At 37.5% G+C, this 12,141-nt stretch overlaps 1 protein-coding gene across 5 annotated transcripts in view; it reads right to left on the bottom strand.

Annotated features, from left to right (window-relative positions):
• The window catches only part of PDSS2 (decaprenyl diphosphate synthase subunit 2), a 175,507-nt gene that overhangs the window by 25,049 nt on the left and 138,317 nt on the right, over window positions 1-12,141 (bottom strand). For all 5 annotated transcript variants that reach the window (XR_003999556.1, XM_030556056.1, XM_030556055.1 and 2 more), the window contains one exon: window positions 8,692-8,766. Coding sequence is in view for 4 of the 5 variants with exons in the window: in XM_030556056.1 (XP_030411916.1) it covers window positions 8,692-8,766 (75 nt within the window). In the remaining variant the exon portion in view is untranslated. The remainder of the gene's footprint in view (window positions 1-8,691; window positions 8,767-12,141) is intronic.

Here is a 12,141-nt window from a genome sequence, read left to right on the forward strand (position 1 = left end):
GTTTGCTACTATGTATGTGATAACAATTTACAAAGTCAAGATTAAACTTTAGGTAGGTCCCATTTTGCTACGATATTTGCTTTGTAATGCCTTAGTTCAGCCCAAAACATATGCAAGTTTCCATGACTGGTAGAATGACAAAAATGATAAATAAGAACTGGTACCAGAAATAAATGTTTGATCATTTTCTCACTCAGACATAAGTTAATTTAAAATAATCTAGCAAGGGAGTAGCAATAGCACAGTGGTTTGAGCACTGGCCTGCTTAAACCCAGGGTTATGAGTTCAATCCTTGAGGGGGCCATTTAGGGAACTGGGATAAAAATCTGTCTGGGGCTTGGCCCTGCTTTGAGCAGGGGTTTAGACTAGATGACCTCCTGAGGTCCCTTCCAACCCTAATATTCTGGGAAGCTATGATTCAATTTTTTTTTACTCGGGACCAATCAGCTAAAATAAAAATGTGTGCCTATTAAAGCTTATTGGATGAAGATTAGGACAACCAACTAGCAGTGATTTTTTTTTTTTATTTTAACCAGCATGAAAAGAGAAGTAAACTAGGAAGTTTAACAAAAACAATCATTTATGAAGTTACAAAGATCTTAAAATGCTAGCTGTACCAAGCCTCTGAAACATTCACACACCAAATACAGATTGTGACATCACTATGAACTGAAGCTACTGAAGAGACACAGCTAACCTTACTCATTGCAAGTAATTCTACATAATTTTCCAAAAGTGCTATCTTTAAGACAAAAATATAGAAATACTAAGTATTTTTGTGACCTTCATTTAAAATCTTGAAAATATTTGAGAAAAGTGGAAACTTATTCTGAATTTCTAGAATTTTATATAAAAGAAATACTTTATTTGGGCTATTAATGTGGGCAAGATTTCACCAGATGAGCTAATTTCTGCTCTTTCTGTAAATTCAGTGCAACTTCAATGAAACCAATGGATTTATTTATACATTTACAGTGACAACACTAAATTTGTCCCTAATAAAAAGTGATTTTGGATACTGATATTTTAAAGAGGCTGATTTTTTTTTTCATGTACAAATTTTCACTTTTTGTCCTTAAATGTGGAATTGTGAAAAAGTTGTTAGAAAGATCTGGGCAAAATCTTAACATTTAAAAGTTTACCAGTATTACATTGCTTCTACTACAGGCACTTTGAAAAAATGTTCACTACTTTGCTGTTTACTTAATATTTTTTAAAAAACAATAAAATACTACACAGCTTTTGTATTTATTCAAAATCTTCAAACATCAAAAATATATTTTAATTTTCTATGCTGAAAAAATATGCTCAAAGGTAATGTATTGCACTCTCTTAACATGGATATTGAGAATCCCCTGCGTACATAAAAAAGCATGTTCAGTCTAATAGGAGTTGTCTGAAAATATATCAATATAAAAATTTCAGAGCTAATCGATAATACAGTCCAGTCAGAGAAAATCTTGAAAACCTTCTCCCAGTAGCGCTCTATGGTAAAAATACTTAAACCAAATACCATGAAGGCAGTCATATCCTCTCAGAGAAATTTTTGTAAATTGCATTGCAACAGCTGGATTAGGAAAAAAACATTGTTTCGCAAACAAAACACCTCCAGCTGTGGTTCAGTTCAACATTATCTCCTGATAAAGCTTGTCATGTGTTAGTTTGGCCATGTTTACACTAGCACGCTTACAGCAGCGCAGCTGTACCAATACAGCTGTGCCGCTGTAAGATAGCTCACGTAGCCACACTATGCAGGCGGGAGACAGCTCTCCTGTCAACATAACAAAACCACCTAAATGAGCGGCAGTAGCTATGCTGGGTGGGAAAGCATCTCTAAATCATTTGAACACATCAAGGAGAAAAACTTTAATTAGCTACAGACTGCTAGCTACATGAAAACTGAAGTTACATCTGTGCAGGTGAAATGAGTGGACTTTCTCCCTTTATTTTTTGAAGCTTCCATATCAGTAAGATGAAGGAGTCACTGGGTGGCTCGAAGGATGGATAACAGAATTTGGAAACTTCCACCTTTACATCGCTTTAGTTCATGATCAGACATTTAGCATCTGATGACTGGTTAGTGGCGTATATGAAATAAGGCGGTGGTTTTAGTTGTACTCATTTGTAGGAGACATGATGTGTCTAAATCACAAAAGAAACCATCACAACTGGCACCACTGCTGGCTGTGTCAGAGGAGCCAAAAACGGAATGAACAGCGACTGAATTAACCTCTCATCCATGGAGGCAGACCCTCCAAGATATATTTAAGACACCCTGGGGAAGCCAGTACTGGAAGACATTGGTCTCCAGGCCTGTCAATCCAGCACTTTTCTAAGCATTAAATTCAATTGAAACCATACACATGAAAGTCTAGCAATTGGTTTGTTTTTATTATTAGATCTATCTTGTGTGCAATATTCATATTCTCTTTGTTCCTTAACGACTTGACAGTTTAAAGTACAAAGAAACAACATTGCCACTTTTCACAGTATGCAACCTAACAACTGATGCTTTAAAAGTTTATTTGAAATAGTGTAACTGCAAGTGACAAATCCTAAGTAAAATTAATGCTCCCATTTCACCAGCCTCAAGATCGGTAAAGATATTTTCATTTTATACAAATATTTATTGTTTTGATTTTAGAAATAAATTGGCTTGCTGGGAGGTAAATCCATTAAATTCTCAGACAGTGCTTAAACTGTAAAAATACTCTTTCTAGGCAATGAAAAATAGAAAGAGCTTCTAGAGAATCATCACATGTTTTATACCAAGATTTTTACCATTTATACCTATCACATTTATAGTAGCAAATATTAAATTAATTGTATGTACTTAATACAAAGTAACACTTAAAATTCCCCCCCCCCCCCGCCAAACAGCCTTAATGTAGCTCAAACTGGTTTGTGTGTCTCCCAGAGAAGAACTAGATGGTATTTATATAAATACGTGTCATGATTCATTTGTAAGCATTTTCAGCACTGCATACAAATGTTACAAAACACACACCTTATTGGAGTGCTCCAAAATGCATATCAAGAACTGGCAGGACTCAAAGTCACACCTTGTGGATGAAAAATGCAGACATTCAGAGTACATTTTATAACTAATGTTTTTTTATTTTGATACACAGCAGCACTTGCTTTGCCACCTAATCTTGCGCAATGTGAGACCGTCTAATCCATTTACAACTCAAACTTTGGTCTAATCCTCATTAGAATAAAAATGCATAGATAAATCAAGCATATTTTAATTTTGATTCAATCTCAGTATTTGAATTTTAAATTGGATGGTTCAACAACTTTATTCTACGCAGAAGGATAAAAATAAGTCAATACAATTATGGATCTCTAATGGTAGCAACACATTTATTCTACAAAACATTTTCATTTGACTGATGGAAGCTTTAACAGATGTCTTCCTGCTTGTTGGACATGACAGGGCATGGTTTATTGGTCTATTAATACATGCCTTCAGGGCTTTGTGAGGAACAAGGGTGAGCGCAAATGGGCCAATAAAACACATGCTAGAGTGCTCCAATACCTTTATCATGACACTCTAAAACAATAGAATTTTTTTAAAAAGATGATTGGGAAAAGTTAAATTTTAAACATATCCTTTTACTACAAAAAGTAGTTCATCATGGAGGACTGCTTCAGACTGCCTAGAAAAGAGTAAAATTAGAGAAAGGAAAAAGCGATCTGTGCTAGCCTTTCATTTATGTGGGGTTTTTGTCCTCTTTAATTTTCACTTTCATTTTGCTGCGACTCTCTAATTCGAATTTCTCTTCAGCCTGTTTTTGCCCCACAACAGAGGCACTTTTAAAAAAAACAGCTAGATTTCTTGCGGGAGCATGAGCCTGACTGCTGTGCTGTTAGAAGGAGGCTATTTTTTAGTTCATACTGAGAAGTTGTTTGATTTACCTCCTTAAGTAAAGGTTGAAAGCAAGTTAGTTGCCTACAGTGTACAAAGCATGGCAGCTGAGTGGGAAATGAAATGCAACTTTCCCTTTAAAATTTACTCATCTGAGAAGGGCTGGTGACCAAGCATCAAAAAAAACCTGTGGCATCCCAGCTCCACCAAACCTCTGTGCTTGGCAGGTGGATGAGGCTCACTGAACAATTATTTTCAATTCAAAAGCTATATTGGGAGCATTTAAAAGGAAAACTGCATCCATTTTGATGAGTACAATAGTCTAAAAGTTGATTAGGGAAAGGAGTACTTGCCATGAATAAACTGTGGCTGTTTTTAAAATGATGGCTTAACAGTTGTGTAGCGCTAATATTTAAATAATGTTTAATTTTAAAATATTAAAATGGCTTTTATTCTGACTGACCATTGGCATTAGAAATTACTATGCAGTCTTACACAGCATTCCCATTCCAGTGTTAAAAAAATGGCATAATCAAGCTGGGCGTCTCTAGCACGAGACCCTGTGAATATTCATATTCAGGAGCTAAGGAAAAGTAATGCAGTCTTCTTTTAAAAAAGCTCCTGATTTTTCATTTAAGTGAATAAGAATGATCTGGTAGGTAAAGTGCAAGACTAAGAACCAGTGCATCTAAGTTCTTGGCTCTACTACAGCCTTGCTGCATGACTTTGAAAAAGTAACTATACTTTGCTGTATCTCAGTTTTCCCATCTGTAAAATGGGGGCAGCAATACTTCTACTACTCACAGGAGTTTTGAGGCTTCCTTTGTTAATAAGTGTGAAGTGTTTTGATAGAGGCACTCTAGAACTGCAAAAGTATATTGTAAATATTTTAAAACAGGTTTGTAAGTTTTAGAGGGCCTACTCACTCTTAAAGAGCTGAGCATTGAGGCTGGGATCACCATAAGTGGTATTTTTCTTTGAAACAGGGCAACCACACCCACAACTGACCCTTCAAGAAAAAGACCACTTTGACACTGCTATTCATTGCAGTCCACAGTGTGTAAGAGGCACCTTGGTTGGTTTGAACTTTTAATTTCAACTAGATGTAAGTTTGAGAAAATGGAAGACAACTGGGAGAATCTCTTCCACTCACACTCATAAAACTAAACTTTAGGCTGCCTTTTGGTTTAAAGTATCATTCAGAATAACAGAGAAAGGGAGGAATCTTTATTTTTATTTGCCCATTTCAGTTACATAATGGTTTTACTCACTATACAAATAAGATGATGATGAAGAATGGTCAACTAAAAAGTGATAAAATGGGCTGGTAACAGGATTATGTAAGGCTTTGCAAAGGAAAAATGACAGTTAGAGCTGTCATATAATTGCATCCAATAAATATCTTCAAGGAGTCTATAAAGGCAATCTGCTCAGGACAAAAATATATTTAATCTTTATAAAGGGTCATCCCATGACGGTATAACAAAAACATTCCAAGGGACCATAGGCCTAATGTGTCAGAAAAGAGTGAATTATGGCAAATTATGTAGTTCACTGTAAAAAATTGCTTAAATCTAACAAAGTAGACATCTAGTGCAGCTCACCACAGACTGTTGAACAAAAGGTGTTGAAGGTGTCAAACAAAATGTTGTATAGCACATGATGGTTGTAAGCAGCATTTCATGGTCATATGTCTCACTTGAAGCCCAATTTTTCGCCTCAGACTTTAAATATATTCCGTTTCTCCAAATTCATAACAGAAGAGTCTCTATTATGAAGAATGTCATCTATTAACATCTCTATATAAGAAACAGAAGTTATCCGACACTGGAGATTGCAGTGCCATGGTAAGTTATTACATTACTGGTTTACATCTGGTAACTTCAGATCAGATTGTAGATTTGGTCACATATTGTGACTTTTTGTTGCAACTAAGATGGGACCACCAAACGTAGCACATGTGGCAATGTTTGCTCAAGACATGTCCAGGACATGGATGCAGGCAGAAAGGGGTGCTGCACTGGCAGAGTGGTGTGGGGAAGCTAGCAAAGATAATATGTGTAATTATGAAACAAGCCTCAGTGTTCTCCAACTGGTTGAATAGACCATAAAGGAAGTAAAGTACCGGTAGATCACACAATTGTTTGATATGGGCTTGACTGGTGGCCATATCTGACCAACTAAAAGTCTAATCTTTAGATACTATACTACGTGTTAGTTTATATTATTACAATGTACTAATTATGTTTAAATTAATCTGGTTTCTTTTAGTACTCCCAGCTCTTGCCAGACAGAATAGCTCATTGCTTACTATAAAAACAAAACCATTCTTTTGGTATGTTTAACTAGACATTGTGCAGCTGGGCTCAGTGTCTTACACTTTCCCTATAACCTATGCTTGTTGAGTGCTTTATAAGTGTTGTAGAACATTCCATTTTTCAAGCTCTTCTGAGCTAGTATGATTGTCTCCTGACACAGCCCTCAGACCAACATGCTGCCAAGTAAAGAGAAATAGGACTAAGACCTGCTGCAATGGCAGACACCCAAAAAAGTTGAGAACATTTCTAGTAATACAGAGGATGTGGTTTATCTAAAATGTGCAAATGAAATCACAGTGAAGCAGCCCCATTGCTAAAGTCAACTATGGAACTTTACCCTTTAGAAAAAGCTATTTTAAGTAAAACATAGATGAGGTTTGGTTGTATTTAGAAAAACCTGACTGGCTTATATAAAATACAATTTTAAAAGTTATTTTAACATATTTGTATTAATAAAAATATGCTTTTCCTTTTAAAATATATCCTTGCATATAGAGCTTGAGAGAGGTAGCTTAATTGGCAAACTGGAAGACTGAAGTCATCTGTTTGTCTACAGATTAGGTCAGGGGTGGCAAACCTGAGCCTGAGAAGGAGCCAGAATTTATCAATGTATATTGCCAAAGAGCCACAATAATACATCAGCAGCTCCCCCACCCCGCTTCCAGTGCCTCCTGCCCACCAGCAGCCCCACTGATCAGCGCCTCCATCTCCCTCTCCACACCTCCCAGTCAGCTGTTTCGTGGCGTGCAGGAGGCTCGGGAGGTGGAGGAGAAAAGGGGATGACTGAGGACACAGCAAGGCAGGGGGAGGGGCAGGAAGGGGTGGAGTGGGGATAGGGCTTTTGGCAGAGCCAGGGACTGAGCAGTGAGCATCCTCCGGGACATTGGAGAGTTGGCACTTGTAGCTCCAGCCCCGCCGTTGGTGCCTATACAAAGAGCCGCATATTAACTTCTGAAGAGCTGCATGTGGGTTTGGAGCCACAGGCTGGCTACCCCTGGATTAGGTATAGCAGGTGCAGAAGTAGTTCAAACTTCTCACATAGTTTTGCTCATGTGCCTCAACCCTAACCTAAAGGGATAACTTCTAGAGTGAGAGAATAAGACAGACATTCTCCAAGCCCTTTTAACCTTTGCCTGATGTAGGACTACCATTAACAGGGATGCCAAGTGTGATGGTAATTTATATGATCTAGACTTATATCCACTTGGAACTAAACTGAGATAACTCATTTCACTTGCTCTGAACGACAAAATAGCAGTGATTAACCTGAGCTCTATTTTAAACTGAAGACTTACAAGTGAGAGGCTCCATACGCCATCCCTTATCCTCCAAGCCATCTTGCCTCCCAATGTTATTCCTTTAAGATTAATATTTCTGAAATGGCTTGCCCATCTGAGATTGGTTTGTTTCTGTTAATATGCTCCACTTGAAAAATATCATAGCTTACAATGTGCATATACACACACTTATCTCAATAGTGTAAATCCACGCTTTTTGATAAGAGTAAAAACATGCTATTAGGTGAAATGAAGAGGTAATAATAATGAGGAATCTAAAATATGAACTTCCTAATACACACAGTGTTAAGAGATAATCTGGTAAAAAAGAAACAAGATTTCTTAATTTACTATTCTGCCAAAATGAAATCACTTTAATAAGTGTAGCCAAACACTTCTTTGAAAGTTCTGTTAAATGAATAAAAAATCTTAATTCCAGTTTCATCAAAAGAATCAAAGCACTTCATCAGAGTTCCTGCCATGCAGCAAAGTAACAACAGTAGTGTGGCATATTTGTATTTGTCTTTGAAATAAACTTTGCTCCTCAGAGTCATGTAAATGATTGAACCATTTTCTTTTACCAGGTCAATTACTGTCTGTGATACATGCAAGAATGACTTTTTTAAAGAGGAGCATAGCACAGCTCCTTGCGCCTCAGCATGAGACTTCCATTTAGCTCACCTAATAAAGCTGCTACATTTAGGAGCAGAAAGGTCCTGGTTTAAATTTTGGCTTCAGTGGCTGCAAACTGCATACACTGAAGCAGCCAGGATATGAAAAAGTACGTGGACCAGCAAAATGTACATATACAATGTATTTGTCCACCAGTTCACAGACATGTTGGTCCCTATTTTTTAAACCTTTTAATACTAATGAATATGTTTCCAGCCCACTATTTTCAGGTATTCCTATGTGATTGTTTTAACAGAACCCTTACTAGAGGCATTACTAACTGAGGTATGTGTAGTGTCCATGGTAACTGCAATTTTGTTTACTAATTAAAAATTACAGAATATCTCTTCCTAAGCATTTCTAGTGGTGCTCATCATCCATTATGGCAGAATTGAGGTGCTATACTAAAAGTATTTCTGAAGCTTGCTGGGACTGTTAGTCCTTTTCCCCCTTCCCTTTAAACAAACAAAAAAGTCATCATGCTATTTACTGTTGACACACATTTATTTAAAACAAACCATTTGAATCAAGTGCAAGGACTCAAAAGTCTTACCTCCGATAAGTTAGAATTGTCATAGTATATTCCTTGCACTAAGTCACCAATTGCACTTGATATGAGCTCCACAACCTGGAAAACAAAACAAAAAAACTCCAACATTATTTTTTAAATATGATCAATTACCTGACTGTCAACAGAGTGCCTAGAAGCCTTACTAACATTCCTTGCAGGATCATGGCTTCGAAAGACTACATGGGCTACCAGAAGAGATTCTGGCAAGATTATTTTTGCCACCTAATGAGAAAGAAACCAGATCCAAATCTTCATACTGAACCTCAAGCAAAGTCCTTTCTCTTTCTATCAAAGCTTTAAGTTAATACAAATGAGAACCAAGTAATATTTATTTTCCTAAGAGTGTGAACTATAGCGTATATCCTCACAAGGATATACACAGTACTCCTAAATCCCAGTTCATGAATATGAGAGAATAATCCCATCTGGGCTTGTTGGGGTTTTTTGCTGCCAAGTAGATATTTCACTATATACCTCACTGGGAGCTGCTAAAATTCTAATCTTCATTGATAATACAGAAAAAGTCAGAATCCATTGAAAGCTAACCTTTCAAACGTGATCATTTGGTATTTGAGTGTACTGGGAATGCTTTGTGGATGTATTTAGTGCATGGCCTAAGGGTCAGCTGTACTTAGAGTGAAACAGTCTGCAACACAGGAATGTTTAAATCAGATTTATCAATCTGTATTATCTTCAGGCTTCAGACTTCTTATTTCATTCAAGTGAAGCCTAAAAATCTGAACTTGATCCAGAATGTAAAACAAGCAGTCCATAGTCTCACTGGAACTACTGTACAATTTAGAACTGTGTGCATGAACTGTCTTAATTGGAACAAAATACTGGGATTTACTGTAAAATTAAATGCAGCCATTTCAAATGAGCACACCTTAAGGCTATCCCTTTAGTTGTGCTCACAAAGTTTTAATTGCTTGAATGTTTAATTTCCTATGTATATGATTCTATATCTGATTCCCCTCTTTGCTTCCTAAAATTCAGTCTAGTTCTTATTGAATTAAAGGATTTTGTTTCAGCTTGTATCATTCTTGTAATTGAAGACATTAAGCTAAACGATAAAGCCCCAAACAGAAATGTCAATGTTGAGGCATGCTTTGTTTGCTAATAAACATACATTCTGATGCTAGCTTTAAGTATTTGCAACAAAACTTTTTAAAACACTAAAATTCTGATACATATGCCTACAGAGAGAGAGAGAGAGATAACTTTAGAAATGGTGCTCATTAGCGGCTCTTTTTTTCCTCCTTGTGATGCATATGGGTTAATTTGTAAGACCTATAAAAACAGTTTCTTAAAAAAAAAAAATCATGTTGCCATTTAGGTAACCAGATCCTTAAGAAATATTGTAGCAATATGAGCTGCAGAGGAACTGAAAGGACAATGATCCTACAGTGTTACCAGATGTGTTGAGTTATTTAAGCGGGGAACAGAGAAAATGAGGGGCTTTTTTTGAAGGTATCAGATAAACCCTATTCCCAAATCCAGGAGGATTGAGTATCGCCAATAGGTCTATGAAAGTCTGTAACCAAATGCCCAGCATCAGATTGTATTACAGTTTATACAAGCAACATCCCAAGATTCTTCTGATGGCTGAGACACATAATACAGATCAATCACTCACTAAAAAATGTTATGGTTTGTGAAACAGTCTGAGCTCATAGACCTATACTGGTAATACGAAGAGGAATACAAAGACATTGAGTCCTACTCTAAATGTCAAAGTGATAGCATGAACTTTTAACAATGCATCTGGCTGTGGATAACCAGACCTTTTCCTCGCTCCCCTGAAACTCTAAACTGAGCAGGACCAAATGAAACATTCTGTTTTGGGGTTTCTGTTCCCACCCGCCCCCAAAAAACAATTCCATTAGCAAATGACAATTTTGCTGACTTAAGTGACTAAAATGATCTCCATGAAAATGTTTATCAAAACTTGTGCCTAAATTTCTTGCAATTTATATTATGTATTTTTTCTATTGTTAGAATTCTAGGCGACTATATACATAAAATAGAATTTAAGCCATTACTACATATGAGGTGCAAGATATTAAATGCTAGTAATATCGCAAACGCTGCCTCCTTTCATCCCACCCTGAAAGCACTCAATTTCCATCTATTAAAAAAAAAAAACAAAAAAAACCTGCAAGATCACACAGACACTTGGCAGGGATGGCAACTTTTATTTTCAAGACCAGGATGGGACACTTGTCTTTAAAAGACTGTCACTTCATCAGATCTTAATCTGCTCTATGAAAAAGTATCTGCTGTGCAACATCAGTGGGCTAGAGCTTTAGGCTGCAGGGAAAGCCATGGAAAACAAGACCAGTTATGCTTCTAAATGTGTCCCAAATGGCTTTAAAGAAAAGAAAACACAAGTTAGGGTCAGCAGCATTTAAATGGTCAAACAAATAATATCAAGCTCTTATATAATGTTTTACAAAGGAGGCAAGTAACAGTATCTCTATTTTAATGATGGGAAAATTGAGGCACAAAGAGGTGAAGTGACTTGCCCAATGTCACTCAGCAGGCCATTGGCAGAGCCAGGACTAGAAGACAGGTCTCCTGAGTCCCAGTCCAGGGGTCTATCCACTAGCCCACACTGCCTAGTTCTACACACTGACATCTTTTTTGAAGATCAGGCTTGATAAAAGAAAGTTGTATGTTAACTTTGACTATTTAGGGGGCCACACCTGACCCTTTCATTTGTCTTCACTTTGATATGTTTTAGCTCCCCCTTAAGCAGATTCCACCATGAGTAGGGCATGGGGCCAGCTGTACTAGCTATCTAAATAGGTTGCTCCTGCTTCAAAGAGCAGCATCCCACAGAGACCAAAGGCAGAATGGAAAGGAAAAGCAGCTGTGGTAGTGCTTGTGCCCCTCAATTAATCTGACAAGTTTGAGGAGCGCAGGGGCTATGGGAAGCTCTTCCTCCCACTTCAACTGGCAGTGTGGTGGGATGGGGAAACAGCACCTTTAACCCTTCCCTTAACCTAATAAATCTGAGGGAGGTTGAGGAAAACTCTCCCCAGTTCTAACAATCATAGCTGGGGAGAGGGGGGAAGAAAAGAAGCATGTATGGATCCCCCACTCCAGAAACCTAGAGTAGCAGCCTAAGATGCTGATGAAAAACTCCTATCCCAAATACGGCAGTGACATCGGCAGGGTGGGAATCACTGACCAGGAAGATTTGTAATCTGTTCAAAATTAAATTGGTCCTGATTTTTTTCCTGAGAGCCCCACCAAGCTATGTGAACTCTCCTAGCAGCCCTGTGATCTGCCTCCAGAAAATAGAGGGAAACAAGAAAGTGCTTGTGTGTTGACCAAGCCTTTTCTCTGCAAAATGCCCTGGTGGGTGAAAGCATGAGTCCTCATCTCCTCTCTAATCCCTGTAAGATCAAAGGGCTGCTAGGAGGAAGA

This window comes from Gopherus evgoodei, chromosome 3, assembly GCF_007399415.2.
Source record: "Gopherus evgoodei ecotype Sinaloan lineage chromosome 3, rGopEvg1_v1.p, whole genome shotgun sequence".
NCBI lineage: Eukaryota > Metazoa > Chordata > Testudines > Testudinidae > Gopherus > Gopherus evgoodei.